The sequence below is a fragment of the Sciurus vulgaris genome (assembly GCF_902686455.1).
Source record: "Sciurus vulgaris genome assembly, chromosome: 11".
NCBI lineage: Eukaryota > Metazoa > Chordata > Mammalia > Rodentia > Sciuridae > Sciurus > Sciurus vulgaris.
The window spans coordinates 21,872,750-21,893,855 of NC_136472.1; the positions used below are offsets into that span (position 1 = coordinate 21,872,750).

Here is a 21,106-nt window from a genome sequence, read left to right on the forward strand (position 1 = left end):
TATTTTTTACAGACTGCATTTTGGTTCATTGTACACAAATGGGGTACATCATTTCGTTTCTATGGTTGTGCGTGATGTAGATTCACATCATCTTTTTAAAGATATCTAAGTTTTTATGTTAAGTAAAGTGCTTATGCACTCTGATGTTTTCATGTTTTTGAGGCTCAGCTTTCTTAGTGATTACAAAAAATAATGAAAAAAAAGAAAGAACAAAAAGCAGGAGAGTTTATGAAGAAATATATGGCCAGATAGGTTTTTGGTTGTTGTAGCAAACTCCTTGATTGGCAACAGAATGGTTTAGTTCAATTAGAAGGCTCCTTGGGAAAGGAGTTGAACCCTACAGCAGGGAATATTTACTACTTAAAGAGCATCAGTAGTTCTGACAGTGGACTGTATCTGAGAAAGCAGTTAGACTCTACTTCAAATAAAATAAGTTTCCTGACATGAGAAATAAGTTTCTTTCTCATTTTGCTCTTACTTCTCAATCATTCAATGAAGGTAAGCATTGTATTTGACCTTAATCAAAACTGGATAAAAATCAATACTGTTGTCTATCACAAATTAATTTTATGTGTCTGTACATTTAACATTAAAATATATGAAATTTTGAAAAATGTATTTCTTTATTTAGAGAAACTGATTCACATGAATGTACTTTTCTGACTTTAATACTTGTATGATCCAAGGAGATCAAAATGTAAAGCACTTCTGAAATGAATCGCGCTCATATCTTAATGAATATCATGATATTCTTTATTATCAACATTTTATATGTGAATATTTAAGGTGTTACTATGTGTAAAAGATGTGATTTATCTGTAATGAGTCTGGGGGTATTATTATAAAAAAAGAATTTTATACTATTACAAAGAAGATAGGTAACAGGTATTATTGAAACGGGGGTTGCATTTTATCCTGGCATTATGAAAGGTATATGCTTGTTATTTTGATCATTGTCCCTTATCAGTCTCTGGACTGAATTTGAAATGAGTAAATGAAAAAATATATAATTAATATGCTGGATAGTATAGTGAATCACTTCTTGGATAGTTCAAACTGAAATCCTATCTTTGAAATGTCATTATTAGAGACTGATTACTAATTATCATTAAAAACTCAATTACAGCTATTTTCTATATGGGGATCCATCTATTTTTTTCTTCCTTCTTTTTATTTGTATATAATTCACATAATTGTACATTCAAATTTTTTCATACATATACACTTGTGTCAGGATCAAATCAGGGTAAACTTCTCTCCCCAAATAATCTATCAGTCCTTTATGGTGAAAACCTTTAAATGATTTTTATTTTATTTTAAATAGCAATATAATTTTGTTATCTATAGACACCCTCCTTTCAATGGCATGCCAAACCTCCTAATGCAAGTAAGTTGGACTTAGTACACATGAACCAACCTCATCCCATCCCTCCAGGCCCCAGTCTCCCCAACTCTCTTAACCACCACCACTCTACTCTTGCTTTGGTGAGATCAACTTACTATCTTTACAGTGTCCAAAGTAAAACATGAAGAATCTGGGCTGAGGATGTGGCTCAGTGTTAAAGTGTTTGCCTTCCAAGTGCAAGGTCCCAGATTCAATCTCTAGCAGTGCAAAAAATTTAAATAAATAAAAATTTAAGAGACATAATTTTTGCAGACTGTACATATATATATATGATCTATATACATACATATATTTGTATAGATAAATAGACTTTCAATATTTACTTTAATATTTTGATGAAAATATTATAAATGATGGTAAAATTAATGTATATTTAAATTTGCTCCTCTGAGTCACAAAAAATTCTTTGGAAGCTGAAGATTCATGCACTCCATTGCTACTTTCATACTTTGTCTATGCATTTTTGAAGTTGAAATCTGGTAACTGTCCACACTTAACCAGTCTTTGCACATGATTAAGAATGTAACTCCCCTATGCAGTAATTTAGTCTCTTATATCTTTCATATGTCTTAACACACGAGATGAATGTTATCTAGGGCCTCCTCAAAACAATGAGAAAAAAATGCGACTTTTGTAAGAGTAAGTGAGACTAAAAATATTCCCACTCAACCTCGCTCCAATCACTATCATGTGGACCAAAACATATGTGTTTAGCATACTCAATCCAGAGCTGAAGGTCTGCATTTTGTCTAAGGACCAGTCTAACACCTGTGGGACTCATCCAATGAAGCAGTCAATGTGACTTACATGCAACTTGTCAACTAGATAAGCAAGTCAAAATTTATTAAAGAATTATGTATTCCAATGCACATAAAATGTGTAGACAATTGTAAGAAATTTATAATCTAAGACTAGAAATAAGGACAGAACATAGGAAGTGCAAACAATCATACTCCAATATAATCGCACACATGAATGCACTACCACACATAAGGGAATAGACTTAATGGAAATGATAATGCTAGCAACATACAGCAGAGTGTGCAAAGGAGTGATTTAAGATGATCCCAGAGAGGAGTTGAAATTTCTACTTTTTTCACAAAATAAATATGTAAATTAAGTGTGCATATCCTAGTATGAATTACTTTCTGGAACACAGATAAACATGTGAATATTTTCCCCTGTTTAAATTTCCCAGTCAATAAGGACACTAAGATTTCCTTTCCTCAACACTATAAAATCACAATAATATTTATAAACTACCACTTTATAGACCTTATATATAAATAAAAATATAGGATACAAGTTAATTTCTATAATATATATTGGGGAGTTTATTATTATTTCTTAATAATAAAGTAACCAAGAAATATAGAAAATCAAATTTGAACTGGAGAATGGAAATACTACAGATAGAACATGACAACAAAAATTATCTTTATTCATTTCTAAGAACAATTTTAGAAGTTGGACAAAATATTTATTTAAAAATTAAATTTATTCTCAATTGATAGTATCAGAAAATAGTTTTAAGACCTGTCTCCCCTCAAAAGACAAGGCAACTGAACAATGTAATCATTGCTATATTTAATAAAATTTTTCACATGGGTGCATTTATTTAAAATAAAAAAAAAATGTTTAAATATAATCTTGAGCACCTGGGAGTAATAATTTTGTTCCTTTACTAAACAGAGAAATTAGAAGGTTCACCATTCTCTGCATTACATATGTGAATGCAAAAGCCCAAGACAGTGAAATGATTTGTACTTCTGGTGAACTCTTTCCTACAGATGAAGCTTGCAGAGGTAGAAGCAGAAGACAATGTCTCCACAGTGGTGCAGTTTGTCCTGTTGGGTTTTTCTGAAATTCCAAACCTCCAGGGATTTCTGTCTGGGCTGTTCTCCATCATTTACATGGTTGTCCTCATTGGGAACAGCCTCATAGTCATAATAACCAGGCTTGACCCTGCACTGCACAAACCCATGTATTTTTTCCTGGCAAACTTTTCTATTCTGGAAATCTGCTATGTTTCAGTCACTCTCCCCAGAATTCTGTTCAGCCTTTGGACTCAGAAAAGAAAAATTTCCCTACTGAGTTGTGCCACCCAAATGTGCTTCTTCCTTGTATTGGGAACTGCAGAATGCTTCCTCCTGGCTGTGATGTCCTATGACCGCTATGTGGCCATCTGCAGACCTCTGCACTATCCCCTAGTCATGAACCCAAAGAAGTGCCATCAACTGGCAGCTGGCGCCTGGCTTGGGGGAATGCCAGTCCAGGTAGGTGAGACATGGCAGATATTCTCTCTGCATTTCTGTCATTCTAACCAAATCAACCACTTCTTCTGTGACACACACCCCATTCTCAAGCTAGCCTGTGGGGACACCTCTCTGCAAGAGATGTCTATCTATATAGTAGTGATGTTAGTTGCTCTGGTCCCTTTTGTGATGATACTGGCCTCTTACAGCAAGATCATTGGCACCATTCTGAGGTTGCCCACAGCCCAAGGACGCGCTAAGGCATTCTCCACCTGCTCCTCCCACCTGCTGGTTGTGGTTTTATTTTTTGGATCAGCTTCCATTACCTACTTCAGGCCCACATCCAGCCATTCTGCAGGAACTGACAAACTGCTCTCTCTGTTCTACACCATAGTGACTCCCATGTTCAATCCTGTGATCTACACTCTCAGGAACCAGGATGTGGTTGCTGCACTCAGAAGATTATGGCTTAAAACATAGTGTTATGAGTTTACTTCAGATTGCTTTATATTATAATCACAGTTATTAGAAACATTTTAATTCTCTTCATTCTCCTTTTGAGAGCATGACGCCTTCAAGTTTATGATATAATTTTTGCGTATTTAAATGGTAGCCTTTGAATTGACATTCTTCACATATTTATATAGGTAAATTTATCTATTTTTCTCATTCCACCTAAAAAAATATTTTTTCCTACATAAAATGTTAAAGTGCATCACATTTTCCCTATAAATATATAACCAAAATTAAAAATGTTAGGTCTTACACTTTAAAGAAAGATTGAAATTTACTTAAATGTTTATACCTCTATCGGGTGAAATTCTTCTTTATTATACTGTACATGGGCCATCATTACCAAAAGTAGTTGTATAACGAGTGTCTGTTCATGAACTACAAAAATTAGTGAATGGATATATGAATGTTACTTTGGCTTACCACAGAGTTCTGTTAAAATCTACACTTTTTTTTTTTTTTGCTACCAATAAACATTGAGATAACTATGTGCCACAGTGGAATACTTACTTTATAATAACCAAGGAATAGTTATATGGGCCAGGTGAAGTGGTGTATACCTGTAATCCCAGAAAATCAGGTAGCTGAGGTATGATGATTTCAAGCTTGAGCTTGCATCTGCAGCTTAGCAAGACACTCAGCAAGTTAGCAAGACTCTATCTCAAAATTAGCAATAAATAAATAAATAATATAGACCAACACCAGGATCATAACTCAGTTGTAAACTATCATTGTGTTCAATCACCAATACTAAAAATTATAATGTAAATAGAAAAAAGAATCTTACATGTGTACAGGTCTTATTCTTTCATCCTAATAACTTGTCATGAGAGCATGGTGTACAGGTCTTATTCTTTCATCCTAATAACTTGTCATGAGAGCATGATATAACACAACACTACTGCCTTTTGAAACTGGCTTCTTTTGCTCATATGTTTTCCTCCTTTGGTGTCATGGTCCCAAGATATTTTGCATAAACACTTTTTCTTCCTCCACCTTTGTTTTATTTTGTTTTGTTTTTTTTGTGTGTGTTGTATGTGTGTGGGTGGTGGTGCTGGGAACTGAACCCAGGATGTTATATATACTTGATCTGTCCACTACCCTGAGCCACATTCCCACCTCTCATCTCTTTCTTTACTACACTCCAACAGGTCAGTCCTAAACCTATTCCTATTTTATGAAATAGTCATGAATGAAAATTTGCAAGGAAGTGTTGGAAGCTATTTTTAGGAATATGTGAAATCTACACAGCTGCACTACATTATCTCACCTCTTCTTTCATGATTTTAACCAATTCTATAGTGTTTAAAATTACTAAATCTGTGTGCCCACATTGATGAAAGAAGCACTAAGCAACAGAATCAGAAATGACTGCCCATCCTCTACCACATTTTCAAATAAGTTTTTTTTTTTTTTTTTGCATGTGTTTCGGTGTATTTGCATCTGAGAATCATTCTATCCTATAACTTTAAGTGTGATAGTACACACAATGCATGAACCTGTCTGCTCCTCTCCTGGAAATACAACAGTTCTCCTTTCTCAACCTATATGCATCCTTCACATTTGTAATTAAATTTACATTTATTCATTTGTATATTATATTCCTGAAAATATGTATGCATCTATTGTTTACAATTTAGTGCTTTATATTGAATCTGGAATTTAGTATAAAGTGCATGAGCAAGACCATGCTGATGTGACTGTTGATAAAGGTGAAGATTATAACAGAAATGCTTGTAGTAGTTGTTTCTTTCCTGAAATTTATCAAAGCAGGAATCACAATGACTTTGGCACCAAGGAGTTCCCAGGAGTTCAGATAATTGAGTTCCATGCTTCACATTCTCAGCATAGTAGTTAAATGTCATCTAAGTACATTTTATAACAATTAAGATTAGTTAAATACTGACAGTATGAATGTTCTTATTAACACAGAGGATTATTAGAAAGTATAATGATTCTCCTAAGATTGAAATATTTAGTGTTTTATTGGGAAAACACTGAAATGGTATAATTCCTCTAAGATACAATTCTTAAAGGAATCATTAGTTATATAGTTTATATTTTAATTCATTGAGTTAACCATACAATTCTATTTTTGTAGAAATGGATATTCCACAATATTATTTATGTGTACAAGCAAGTCTGCTTGTTTACACATTGAAATTACCTTTAGTAATTCCGATTCGTTTTGCTTTTAAAATATTAAATATTCTCAAATTATTTCAATTAATTTGAAATTAATGGACAATTAATTATAAAAACCGTCAATTAACATGGACACAGTAGAGTTTGCATCTTAGATGACTTAACAAATAATACTTTTGGATTGAAAGTTATGTGATGCATCAGTGAAAAATTTGTGAGTTATGGATCCATTCAAACAAAGAATGTAAAAATTAGTTCTCTTATTCACTGAGATATTTTGATAGACATGGCAAGGATCCCCAGAGATGTCCACATCCACATCCTAATCCCTGGAACATCTGAATATACTGCATCACATGGCAAAGGAATCTTGCACTGGTTAGTAAGAGTTTTAAATTCTGAGATTATTCAGGTCAGATCAATCTAATAACATGACCCCTTAAAAGAGAAAGAGGAGGAAAGATGGATGTCTTCCATAAACACATCTCCTGAAATGGGAAAACTTATCTTGTCACTGGAAGGAGGGTGTTATGGTTTGGATATGAGGTGTCCCCCAAAAGCTCACATGTGAGACAACGCAGGAAGGTTCAGAGAATAAATGATTTGGGTTGTCAAAGTCTTAACCTAATCAGTGAATTAATCCCTGGGATTAATTGAAGTGGTAGGATGTGGCTGGAGGAAATTGGAATTGGAATGTGGCTTTGGGGTACATATTTTGTATCTGAAGAGTGGAGTCTCTCTCTCTCTCTCTCTCTGTCTGTCTGTCTCTCTGTCTCTCTTTCTCTGTCTCTGCTATCTGATGATGTGAGCTGTTTCCCTCTGTCACATTGTTCTGCCATGATGATCTGCCTCACCAAGAGCCCTAAGGAATGGAGCTAACTTTCTATGGACTAAGACCTCTGAAACAGTGAACCTTCAAATAAACTTTCCTCTTCTATAATTGTACTGCTCAGATCATTTAGTCACAGCAGTGAAAAGTTGACTAAAATAGGCCATATCTCACTCAGGGTCTGAGCCCCCCTGAGGAAGAGAGGGCGCTGCCTGCCTGACTTTTTCAAATGAGAGCATCAGCTTCCTTCTGTCTTTGGATTAGAACTGAGGCATGAGCTTCTCCTGGGTCTCAAGTCTGCTTAACTTTCAATAGAACTGCAGTATCTCCTCTTCAGGTTCTGAGGTCTCTGGATTTATATCAGAACTAAACCACTTGCTCTTCTGGTTCTGCAACTCACCAACACATCCTACAGATCTTGGGATTTACCAGAATTACAATAACATAGAAAATGTCCTATAAAAATACAGGCCTTATTATTAATACATATGGATGCCAAAATGGAGTGTATTTATGTATATATATAAATAATCTGATTGTGTTCTGACAACTGGTGTGACAACAAGGGCATTTTAGGATATGCTCATGCTGGATCCTGCAGTTCTCAATTACATTTTATTATATGGAATAGATCCAATTCCTTGGTGAATTCCTTCATCTCTTTATCATTGTTGATCTAGCTTTAAACTATTTATCTACTTTGAAATCATTTAAAATGTTGTCGTAGTTATTTTAAAGTCCTTGATTGTCAGGCACAATGAATGAACTGTCTTTATTTTCAGTGTATTTTGTCTTGTTTATTGATTAGAAGGACTCACCTGTTTCCATATGATGAATATATTTATTATATGTAATATAGCTTTTTTAACATAACTCTCTGGTCTGGGTATGCTTCTCAGTATACATATGGTCCAGAGATGAATCTCTATGACTACATAGAATGAAAGAGAAAGAAAATCTCTCCTTAAGTTCATACACACAGAGGGAGACATCAGTAACTGGTCTTATGCTGTCAAAATAAGTAAGCTTATAAAAATATTGGAGTTCCATAAATGATACCTGGTACTCCAATCTTAATTTTAGTAGAACTATATGTACAATGTATATCAGAGTCATTCAGCTGATATTCAGAAACTGTGTTTGCTAACTATGATGTTTTGCCATCATTCAGGATCTCTGCTAGAAGGGACTTGTCAATGAAACTTTCCCCTTCTCACCAAGCACCTGCTGATTCCAAATGCTGTAGGAGCCTCCATCATTCTCACCCTTGTATGTCTCCAAAAGACAGATCATACTCAGTATTGGTGACACTAACACTTTTTAAATTGCATTAGATTTTTTTTATATGATTTAAATGGAAACACATCATTTTATACTGTTTGAATTACTTTGAATCAATCTCCAAATAACTGTTATCTTTTGGAGGATTCTAACTTAAAAAAAAATCACAATACTATAAATAGGGGAAAGTCCTATAATATTCAGATATTATAGATAATATCTGAATGGAAGAAACCTATGTGGTGTTCTTGCTTTGGATAAAGGATTTAAAGGTTTCCACCTGTATCATACATTTTTTTTAAAAAATTAATTTTATTTTACAGGCTGCATTTTGATTCTTTGTACACAAATGGGGTACAACTTCTCATTTCTCTGGCTGTATGCAATGTAGACACACCATTCTTGAAATCCTACATGGACATAGGGTAATGATGTCTGTCTCATTTCATTATCTTTCCTTCCCCTGCCCTCTCCCTCCCTCTTTTCCCTCTACACAAACCAAAGTTCCTACATTCTTCTCTTACCACCCCCCCACCATTTTGTATCATCATCCATTTATCAGAGAAAAACATTTGGCCTTTGGTTTTTTGGTATTTGCTTATTTCACTTAGCATTCTATCATACATTTTTTACTTTTAACTTTCAGAATTGTTTCTCATAAGCATCAGCATAGTTACAAACATTGAACATTAACAGTACAGCACAAATGCCATAATTTCATTCATTTGCTAGTAAATGGATGGAGTTGAAGAATATCATGCTAAGTGAAGTATGCCAAACCCCAAAAGCTAAAGACAGAATATTTCTTCTGATATGAAGATACTAATTCATAATAAGGGGAGGGAGATAGGGAAGAATACAGTTACCTTATATTATGTAGTGGGGAGTGAAGGGAGGGGAAGGGATATGGGTGTAGGAAGGTTAGGAGAGTGAAATGGACATTATTACCTCATGTACATGTATGTCTGCATGACCCATGTGATCCTACAACTTCTACAATCAGGAAAATGATAGATTACATTCCATTTATGTATGATCTATCAGAATGTATAAATGCATCTACTGTCACATGCACAAATTAGAACAAAATACATGAACAAAAATAAAGTGATAAATAAAAAGTATAAGCACAAGAGGTCAGTTATAGATCACTGCTAATATAGGTGTCATAACATGTCATCTAATTATCCAGTTTCCCTCCAATATGACCCCAATGTATTATGGGATCTAAATATATATTTAACCTACCTATTAAATATGGTATCAGATCTAGTGGCACTGAAGTATAGAGACGAATATTCCAAAATTATGTAACTGAATGTTAAAAATCAGAATTTATTGATTTTATTAATTCTATCCCTACTGCTCTCTTCCTGAAGTTTTGAGAGAGAATGAAATTATTGGGAATATTTTAGGAGATTCTCAGTATTAAACATGAAAAACAATGTGGCATTATGTTCTAAAATAGCTCTTCTGTGTTGGAAATCTACAAAATTGTCAGTGTAACATCAATAGGTTTTGTTCAATTCTAACCTACTTACTTAATACTTATTCTCTTCTGCTGTTAGTACCTGTAAATCACATCCTTCTCATACTAATGACTTATGAGGAAATATTTATCAATTACATTATCACTGGTGACTGCATTTAGTTGGTTAATATTATAGTAAATCTATATCTTGACACCTTCCTTTATCTTTGTTACTGAAACCCCTAAACAGAAAAAAAGTGTCATTGTTATGTTACATGGGTATAAGAGTAACATGGAAAGGAAAGATAGATACCAGTGATAGGCTGTGTAGGCACATTGATTAGAATGTCTATATGTCTATATTTCCACCAGATACAGCAACTTTTATCTCCCTGCTCAATGCCACTCTAAATCACTGTGGTACTTAATAAGTGAATCTTCCTTTGTAGAACTCTGGTCCTTTACTGTAAAAGAGGGAATCAACTTAGGTTGTTTCTACAGTATTTCGCAACTGGTTTTTATGTGTCTGTCTGCAAATTATGATTCTACTTCTATATTAAACACTTCTCAACACTGGGAACATTTAGAAAAAGAAAGGAGTTACTCTATGTGCAAAGCATTGCACTCACATCTCTGGGCATGTTTGAACTCAAGTAGGCTAGTCATGACAAAGAAGTCAGCTCAGTGATGTGATTTTCACAAATTCAAACACCGTTGAATGCAGATCTGTTAGCTCTCTTCTTATTATTCAGATATCCATGGACACTTCTTAGATGTGGATCTCCAACTTCACTGGCAGTCAAATAATTAAAATAAAAACTCAATGCAGTATCATGACTTAAGTAGAGAATGGACCACAGGATTAACTAATCTTAAGAAGGCTCTTCTCGGGGCTGGGGAGATAGCTCAGTCGGTAGAGTGCTTGCCTTGCCAGCACAGGCCCTGGGTTCGATCCCCAGCACCCCAAAAAAAAAAAAAAAAAAAAAAAGAAAGCTCTTCTTGGCCATTTCTTTCTGTTGTGCCATTAAACTTCTGTTTGCCTTCTACTCTGCATATTGATATATTCACTTTAGAACTATGTAACCATATTTTTTATAATTTTAATGGGAAATAATAGCTGTTCAATGAGAATCACCATTGTGTTTGACAATAAACATAGTCTTTCACGGAAAACCGCGGCTTCTTAGACCAGTTGCTCCAAGTGGCTCTGCAGCCGCTTCTCTTACGGCCTGACCAGCAGGACAAAGACATGTACACTTCAGAGGTTCATGAAGCAGCTTCCGCTTTATTCAAATAACACCCTCAATATATAAGCAGTCTCATGCATAAGCAATTGTAACCAGATATGTCCATCCAATCCAGTTAAAGGTTAAGCGATCACTCGCTCAAGCATACATGTAAAGTATATCTGTCCACACGCTAGGCGGCTGAACTGATTATCATGCAGCCAATTGTAAATGCTTCCTGCCGTTCTCCAGGCATAATCAGGATGTCTTTGTCTCTGCCAGTCGCCATCTTTAGATGCACTTGGCGTAAGCCTGGGCCCCGGGTTTCGCCCGCCACAGTCTTTGGATTCTCCATGTTCCCTACCTAATTAAATCAGTTGAATAAGATAATACATGCTTATAAATTTCAGTTGCTTGGGAGACTGAGGTAGGAGAATGGCAAGGTTTAGGCCAGAGTAGGCAACTAAGAAATAGCCTTTCTCAAAATGAAAAATGAAAAAAATTGAGAATATAGTTAAATTGTGCAGAATATCTGAGTTTACTCCCCAATAATAACAATAATAATAGTACTATTTTCCTCATGCAGAACATAGTAAACTCCAAGGCCTTCCTTCCCCTCACACATGCCTCTAACCCACCTCTCCCTGCACCCCTGGAACTTCATCACTACTAAACAAGAACTAATGACAGAGACATAAATCGCACTTAATCAGAGTGGCACCCTTGTTCTAGGATGGGATACTGGGTGGTCTGTGTCCTAAAGTCTCCTTTCTTGCCCTTTCCAGTGAAAACCTCAGCACTTTAAGCAAGCTCAGGCAGAAACAAGCAGAGTTGACGGTACTCCATCCATTACACCTGGGAAAGACCTCAGCCCAGGAAGAAGGGCTAGAGTGACCAGGGAGCTCTGGTCACTCAGGTTTGCACTACCCACCCTGTCTTCTCTCTGTGTCTTGCTGTTTTATTTTTTCTTCTTCTGTGTACATTTCACACTTCCCTATTTCTTTTCTCATACCATAAACTTTGATTAAAACAAAACAATCCATAAATATATTATAGCCATTGTGAAGTCTAGTTTCCTCCAGGAATGGTTGTTGTGGCTCTTTGGTTTCTTAGTAAATTGCTTAGACTCTTTTGTTGAGGCTGGTTTCCATTATGGTATGCAGTACCTGATGTCTCTGCACTCTACCCACTTTATTTTAAATTGATCAGGCTTACAAGACTCACTTCCTCTGAATCACTCATTGCTCACAGTAATTTATTTGTCAGCTAATAGATTGTGCTTACACATCTTGAGTGAGAAAATGTACCCAATGCTGATACATGTTCCTGTGATTGGAAGATACGTTATAGGAAATAAAAAAAAAATGTGTTGGAATTTAATTTGTATTTCCTCACTTCACAAGTTGATATTGCATAAAGAATGAATGGTTTGTTCCTTGACTCTCTGGACCCTCCTGAGTGTGTAGGGGGCCTTGTTCTTAAACTTGGTCTTTCATAAAAGTTAGGATAAATACTTTTTGTCAAATCTACTTTATGTCTCAGTTATTTTTGTTGAATTCCTTTCAAATCTATTTCATACTGTATTAGGTAGTGTTCTCTAGAGGAACAGAATCAACAGGAAGTATGATTATATAAAGGAGATTTATTAGATTGGCTTGCAGGACCAGAAGCTGGATATTCTACAATGGCTGTCTGTAGTTGGAGAGTTGGAAGAACCAGCAGCTGTGCAGTCCACACTGCTAGATCAAGGATCCAACACTCTTTTTTTTTTTTTTTTTTAATTTTATTGTAAACAAATGGGATACATGTTGCCTCTCTGTTTGTACATGGCGCAAAGGCATACCATTTGTGTAATCATAAATCCACATACAATAATGTTGTTTGATTCATTCTGTTATTTTTTCCCCTTCCCCCCACCCCTCCCACCCCTCTTCACCCTCTATAGAGTACTTTCTTCCTCCATACTTGCCCCCCTCCCTAACCCTAACTCTAACCCTAACACTAACCCTTCCCTCCCCCCCATTATGTGTCATCCTCCACTTATTAGCGATATCATTCGTCCCTTGTCTTTTTGAGATTGGCTTATCTCACTTAGCATGATATTCTCCAATTTCATCCATTTGCCTGCAAATGCCATAATTTTGTCATTCTTTATGGCTGAGTAATATTCCATTGTGTATATATAACACAGTTTCTTTATCCACTCGTCAATTGAAGGGCATCTAGGTTGGTTCCATAGTCTGGCTATTGTGAATTGAGCAGCTATGAACATTGATGTGGCTGTATCTCTGTAGTATGCTGATTTTAGATCCTTTGGGTATAGGCCAAGGAGTGGGATAGCTGGGTCAAATGGAGGGTCCATTCCAAGTTTTCTAAGGGATCTCCATACTGCTTTCCAGAGTGGCTGCACTAATTTGCAGCCCCACCAGCAATGTATGAGTGTACCTTTCTCCCCACATCCTCGCCAACACCTGTTGCTTGTATTTTTGATAATCGCCATTCTAATTGGGGTGAGATGGAATCTTAGGGTGGTTTTGATTTGCATTTCTCTTATTACTAGAGATGTTGAACATTTTTTCATATGTTTATTGATTGCTTGTACATCTTCTGTGAAGTGTCTGTTCATTTCCTTAGCCCATTTGTCGATTGGATTATTTGTATTCTTGGTGTAGAGTTTTTTGAGTTCTTTATAGATTCTGGAGATTAGTGCTCTATCTGAAGTATGATTGGCAAAGATATTCTCCCACTCTGTAGGCTCTTTCTTCACATTACTGATAGTTTCCTTTGCTGAGAGAAAGCTTTTTAGTTTGAATCTATCCCAGTTATTGATTCTTGCTTTTATTTCTTGTGCTATGGGAGTCCTGTTGAGGAAGTCTGGTCCTCGGCCGACATGTTGAAGATCGGGACCTACTTTTTCTTCTATAATCTGCAGAGTCTCTGGTCTCATTCCAAAGTCCTTAATCCATTTTGAGTTGAGTTTTGTGCAGGGTGAGAGATATGGGTTTAGTTTCATTCAGTTGCATATGGATTTCCAATTCTCCCAGCACCATTTGTTGAAGAGGCTATCTTTTCTCCATTGCATATTTTTGGCGCCTTTGTCTAGTATTAGAAAGTTGTATTTATTTGGGTTTATGTCCGTGTCCTCTATTCTGTACCATTGATCTACCTGTCTATTTTGGTACCAGTACCATGCCGTCTTTGTTACTATTGCTTTGTAATAAAAGTGAAGTTCGGGTATTGCGATACCCCCTGCTTCATTTTTCCTGCGAAGGATTGCTTTAGCTATTCTGGGTTTCTTATTCTTCCAGATGAATTTCATGATTGCTTGCTCTATTTCTGTAAGGTACGTCATTGGGATTTTAATTGGGATTGCATTGAATCTGTATAGCACTTTTGGTAGTATGGCCATTTTGACAATATTAATTCTGCCTATCCAAGAACATGGGAGATCTTTCCATCTTCTAAGGTTTTCTTCGATTTCTTTCTTTAGTGTTCTGTAGTTCTCATTGTAGAGGTCTTTTACCTCTTTTGTGAGATTGATTCCCAAGTATTTTATTTTTTTCGATGCTATGGTGAATGGGGTAGTTTTCATAATTTCTCTTTCTGAGGATTCCTCACTTATGTATAAAAATGCATTGGATTTATGAGCATTGATCTTGTAACCTGCCACTTTACTGAATTCACTTATGAGTTCTAACAGTTTTCTGGTGGAATTTCCTGGTTCCTCTAAGTATATAATCATATCATCCGCAAATAGGGATAGTTTGAGTTCTTCTTTTCCTATTCGTATTCCTTTAATTTCCTTGGTCTGTCTAATTGCTCTGGCTAGAGTCTCAAGAACAATGTTGAATAGAAGTGGTGAAAGAGGGCATCCCTGACTTGTTCCAGTTTTTAGGGGGAATGCTTTCAGTTTTTCACCGTTTAGAATGATATTAGCCATGGGCTTAGCATAGATGGCCTTTACAATGTTAAGGAATGTTCCCACTATCCCTATTTTTTCTAGTGTTTTGAGCATGAAGGGGTGTTGTATTTTATCAAATGCTTTTTCTGCATCTATTGAAATAATCATGTGGTTCTTGACTTTAAGTCTATTGATATGGTGAATTACATTTATTGATTTCCGGATGTTGAACCAACCTTGCATCCCTGGGATAAAACCCACTTGATCATGGTGCACTATCTTTTTAATATATTTTTGTATGCGATTTGCTAAAATTTTATTGAGAATTTTTGCGTCAATGTTCATTAATGATATCGGTCTGAAATTTTCTTTCCTCGATTTATCTCTGTCTGGCTTGGGTATCAGGGTAATATTGGTTTCATAGAATGAGTTTGGGAGGGTACCCTCCTCTTCTATTTCATGGAATACTTTGAGAAGTATTGGAATGAGCTCTTCTTTAAAGATTTTGTAGAACTCGGCTGAGAACCCGTCTGGTCCTGGACTTTTCTTTGTTGGTAGGCTTTTGATGACCTCTTCTACTTCATTACTTGAAATTGATCTATTTAAATTTTGTATGTCCTCCTCGTTCAATTTAGGCAATTCATATGTCTCTAGAAAACTGTTGATGTCTTCGAAATTTTCTATTTGGTTAGAATATAGATTTTCAAAATAGCTTCTAATTATGTTTTGTATTTCAATCGTGTCTGTTGTGATATTTCCTTGTTCATTCCGAATTTTGGTGATTTGGGTTTTCTCTCGTCTTCTCTTTGTTAGAGTGGCTAAGGGTTTATCAATTTTGTTTATTTTTTCAAAGAACAAACTATTTATTTTGTCAATTTTTTGTATAGTTTCTTTTGTTTCAATTTCATTGATTTCAGCTCTGAGTTTAACTATTTCCTGTCTTCTACTACTTTTGGTGTTGGTCTGTTCTTCTTTTTCTAGGGCTTTGAGCTGAAGTGTTAGGTTGTTTATTTGTTGATTTTTACTTCTTTTATTGAATGCGCTCCATGCAATAAATTTTCCTCTAAGTACTGCTTTCATAGTGTCCCAAAGATTTTGATATGATGTTTCTTTGTTCTCATTTACCTCTAGGAATTTTTTAATTTCCTTCCTAATATCTTCTGTTATCCATTCATCATGTAATAGCATATTGTTTAATCTCCAGGTGTTGGAGTAGCTTCTGTTTTTTACTCTTTCATTTATTTCTAACTTCAAACCATTATGATCTGATGGAATACAAGGTAGTGTCTCTATCTTCTTGTATTTGCTTACATTAGCTTTGTGGCATAATATATGGTCTATTTTAGAGAAGGATCCATGTGCTGCTGAGAAGAAAGTGTATTCGCTCTTGGTTGGATGGTATATTCTATAAATGTCCGTTAAGTCTAAATTATGGATTGTGTTATTGAGATCTATGGTTTCTTTGTTCAATTTTTGTCTGGAAGATCTGTCCAGTGGTGAGAGAGGCGTGTTAAAATCACCTAGTATTATTGTGTTATGGTCTATTTGTTTTCTGAAATTGAGAAGGATTTGTTTGACATACATGGATGAGCCACTGTTTGGGGCACAGATGTTTATGATTGTTATGTCTTGCTGATTTATGGTTCCCTTAAGCAGTATGTAATGTCCTTCTTTATCCCTTTTGACTAGTTTTGACTTGAAGTCCACCTTATCTGTAATGAGGATGGATACCCCAGCTTTTTTGCTGAGTCCATGTGCATGATATGTTTTCCCCCATCCTTTCACCTTTAGTCTATGTGTATCTCTTTCTACGAGGTGAGTCTCTTGCAGGCAACATATTGTTGGATCTTTCTTTTTGATCCAATCTGCCAGTCTATGTCTTTTGATTGATGAGTTCAGGCCATTAATATTCAGGGTTATTATTGAGATATGATTAGTATTCCCGGTCATTTGGTTCATTTTATTTATTTATTTATTTATTTATTTATTTATTTATTTATTTTGAGACCACTTGGTTCTTCCTTTATTTGACAATTCCTTTAGGATGGTTCCTCCCATTGCTGATTTGTTTCTTTGTTTTTCATCTCTTCCTCATGGAATATTTTGCTGAGAATGTTCTGTAATGCTGGCTTTCTTTTTGTAAATTCTTTTAGCTTTTGTTTATCATGGAAGGATTTTATTTCATCATCAAATTTGAAGGTAAGTTTTGCTGGGTATAAGATTCTTGGTTGGCATCCATTTTCTTTCAGGGCTTGAAAAATGTTGTTCCAGGCCCTTCTAGCTTTCAGGGTCTGGATTGAAAAATCTGCTGATATCCGTATTGGTTTCCCCCTGTATGTAATTTGATTCCTCTCTCTTGCGGCCTTTAAAAATTCTGTCTTTCTTTTGTATGTTGGGCATTTTCATTATAATGTGCCTTGGTGTGGGTCTGTTGTAATTTTGTATATTTGGAGTCCTATAAGCTTCTTGTACTTGATCTTCCATTTCATTCTTCAGATTTGGGAAATTTTCTGATAGTATTTCATTGAATAGATTGTTCATTCCTTTGGTCTGTTTCTCTAAGCCTTCCTCAATTCCAATAATTCTCAAATTTGGCCTCTTCATGATATCCCATAGTTCTTGGAGATTCTGTTCATGATTTCTTACCATCTTCTCTGTTTGTTCAACTTTGTTTTCAAGGTTAAATATTTTATCTTCAATGTCTGATGTTCTGTCTTCCAAGTGTTCTATTCTATTGGTTATGCTTTCTATGGAGTTCTTAATTTGGTTTATTGTTTCCTTCATTTCAAGGATTTCTGTTTGGTTTTTTTTCAATATCTCTAACTCTTTATTGAAATGATCTTTTGCTTCCTGTATTTGCTCTTTTAACTGTCGATTGGTGCGATCATTCAGTGCCTGCATTTGCTCTTGCATCTCGTCATTTGCTTCCCTGAGCATTTTAATTATGTACATTCTGAACTCCCTTTCTGTCATTTCTTCTGCCATGCTGTCGTTGGGTTTCATTGATGTAACATCTAGATTTGTTTGCAGCATTTTCTTTCCTTGTTTTCTCATATTGTTCAGGTATCAGTTGACCGCTGTGATATTGCAGATTTCCTCTATTGTCTTATAATATCCCTGAAGATTTCTATTATATCCCTTCTTAGTCTTCAGTAGCCTGAAATCTTGGAGGAAGTTGATAATGCAGTGCTCCACAAGGGAGCTGACTCCCTAGGGGTGGTGGCCTTCTGGTGAGGTATATTCCCTGCTAGTGGGCAGAGGTACCTTCACTTGCTGATGAATGGTCATCCAGAAGGGAAGTAGGCTGTGGGCTGATGCAAGACCAGTTTGGGCCTGTGTCTCTGATTTTATGGTCCTTTTGGGAGAATCTCACCCAACAGGGAGGAGTCACCCGGTGGGGAGGTCTCGCTGGTCGGTTTTCCTCCCAGAGGTTCCATTCAATTCACAACTACCGCCTGGGCTGGGCAGCCTTCTTCTGCAATGATCCCAGGGACCCGGACCTACCTCCTGGGCCTGGAAGCCTCACCCTTCACAAACGAATCTCCTTCGGCTGCCTCTCCTCAGAGAAGCTGCCTGCAGTCCTGGAGCCTTCGCTCCGCCCCTCAGTTTGTCTGTGGGGCCCTTCCACCAAGAAGCCGTCTAGGACCCTGCTCTGCACTTTTCGCCTGGCTATGCGGCCCCTCCTCTGAGCAGCCACCTGGAGCCCCTTACAATCGCTCCGAGTCCCAGTGACCCGCCACTCGCCTTTTCCTCCGGCAGCCACCTGTTGTTCTGTGCGGTCGCTCTAAGACCAAGTGACCCACCACACACCACTTTCTCCACCAGGCAGTCACCCAGAGATCTGGTGCGTCACGAGTCCCAAGAACTCACTGTGCACCTTCTTGTCCCGACTGCCTCCCGTAGCCCTGGTGCAGTCACTTCGAGCCCAAGCACCCCACCGCGCTCCTCCTCCTTCTCCAGACAACCCCCCTGTGTTCAGGAGCCGATGCTCTGGGACCAAACCACTCACCACGCTGTTCCACCAGATAGCCGCCCAGAGCCCTGGCGCAGCTGTTCCAATTCCAAGCGACGTGCCGAGCCCGTATTTCTCCTTCTCCTCTGGGCAGCCCCCTGTGTTCAGGGGTGGTCACATTCAGTCCAAACAGCTCACCAAGCACCTTCTCCTTTGGGCAGCCTCCCAGAGCGCGGGTGGGTTGTGCTGAGTCCAAGCGCTGTGGTGAACAGCCACCTCTTCAATGCTCCCAGCTGTCTGCGATCACTGCTCCGGCGGGGGGAGGGCCGCCTCGCCGGCAGTTCTACTTTGCAAAGATCCCTGCTTTCGGGGCTACCGCCCTGTCCAGGGGCTACCGCCCCGGCCGCCTGCCCAGTGGGAAACACTCACCCGGCTGCTTTGAGTTGGTCCCAAGTCTCTCAATATCTCCTTTTCTTGAGTCCTGAGTCCATGCTGCTCCTCCGGATAGCCGCCCGGAGCCCTGGCGCAGCTGATCCAATTCCAAGTGACGTGCCGAGCCCGTATTTCTCCTTCTCCTCTGGGCAGCCCCCTCTTCAATGCTCCCAGCTGTCTGCGATCACTGCTCCGGCGGGGGGAGGGGCGCCTCGCCGGCCGTTCTACTTTGCAAAGATCCCTGCTTTTGGGGCTACCGCCCCGTCCAGGACTCCTGCCCCGTCCGGGACGCCTGCCCAGTGGGAGATTCTCGCCCGGCTGCTTTGAGTTGGTCCCAAGGCTCTCTATATCTCCTCTTCTTGAGTCCTGAGTCCTGGAGCAACACGAAACGCAGCCACCCTCTAGTCCGCCATCTTGAATCCCCCTCAAGGATCCAACACTCTTGATCCTTCTTGTTTCGGACCTCTGCCTCTTGGACTGCACAGCCTCTTGGATTACCCTAGTCCAAGACCAAGGCTTTTGGAAACTACCTAGAGAATCTCTGGCAGAGTGCACTTTGGAAAAGTGAAGAAGCAAGAGTCTGATATCCTCAGAGCTTTGAATCAGAAGTTAAGAACCTATTCAAGAAGAGTCTAACTTGCATCTGCATCTGCTACCTTGTTCTTCCAACTTTTATTCCATCCAAACTTACATCCTATTGGTGGTGCTGCCCACACTTAGGGAGGGTCTCACTTCAGTTCATATCCCACATTTCAGTCATTCTTAGACACACCCTCATTGACACCCAGAAATCTTTTAATCATCAGCATCTCTTAATCCAGTCAAATTAACCATTACACGTTATAAAAAAAGATATAGTTGTATATAGTTGCAACATTGTGTTTTCTAGTATTACTTGCCAATAAAGTTGTTACCTATTTAATAATAACCTTGGAAAAAAAATTATGCTCAGGTCCTAGTTACATGAACATTTTCCATTAACAACAACAGAGAGCCAATGTTTTTGGCATATATGGCCATTTTAGACGGCCTGCCCAAAGTAGCTGAAAATAGATGGGGGTTACAGTCACATTATAAAATGCACTATTTTAAATGCTCTTATGAAGGTCAGTTTCATTTTCTGAAACACTTCACAATTCATTATAGTCCTATGATAAATTCCAAGACTTTAAAAACATGAATTCAGTTGACAACTTTGTTCAGCTTTATCATTTTCCAATTTTTCACTAATCCATTGAGGAAATGTGGGTAACTAACATTGACAATAGTGGAAACACTTTCAATTGAACAAAGGATGTTTTTTGGAAGAATTGAATATCCACACACACACACAAAAACATGAGCCAAAAAAAGAAAATCTAAAAATTTAGACTTATGAAAAAAATGAGTTAAAACCAACAATAGATATAAATGAAAAATCTAAAAACTATAGAATTAATAGAAGAAAACACAGAGATAAATCTTTACGATTTGAACTAGGCAAGAGTTCTTCAGTATGTTACCAATGGCACAATTCATAGAAGACAACATTTTAAAAATTGTCTACATTAAAATTGAAATAGTTTTTTCCTGCTTTGCCATTATTAAGATCATGAAAATGCATATGGGGAAAGAATTTGCAAATCACTTATCTAACAAAGAAACTAAATGGAGAATAAGCAAAGAACTCCCAAATGATAACAGTTTGAAAAGAAAC

General features: G+C 37.3%; 1 protein-coding gene across 1 annotated transcript; it reads left to right on the forward strand.

The window, feature by feature from the left end:
• Positions 1 to 3,189: 3,189 nt before the first annotated feature.
• Positions 3,190 to 4,140, forward strand: LOC306639223 (olfactory receptor 10AG1-like; the record flags this gene model as incomplete). Its single annotated transcript, XM_079102617.1, has 1 exon — positions 3,190 to 4,140. Exon 1 carries the CDS (start codon positions 3,196 to 3,198, stop codon positions 4,138 to 4,140), a length of 945 nt encoding a protein of 314 aa, XP_078958743.1. The 5' UTR covers positions 3,190 to 3,195.
• Positions 4,141 to 21,106: the final 16,966 nt, after the last annotated feature.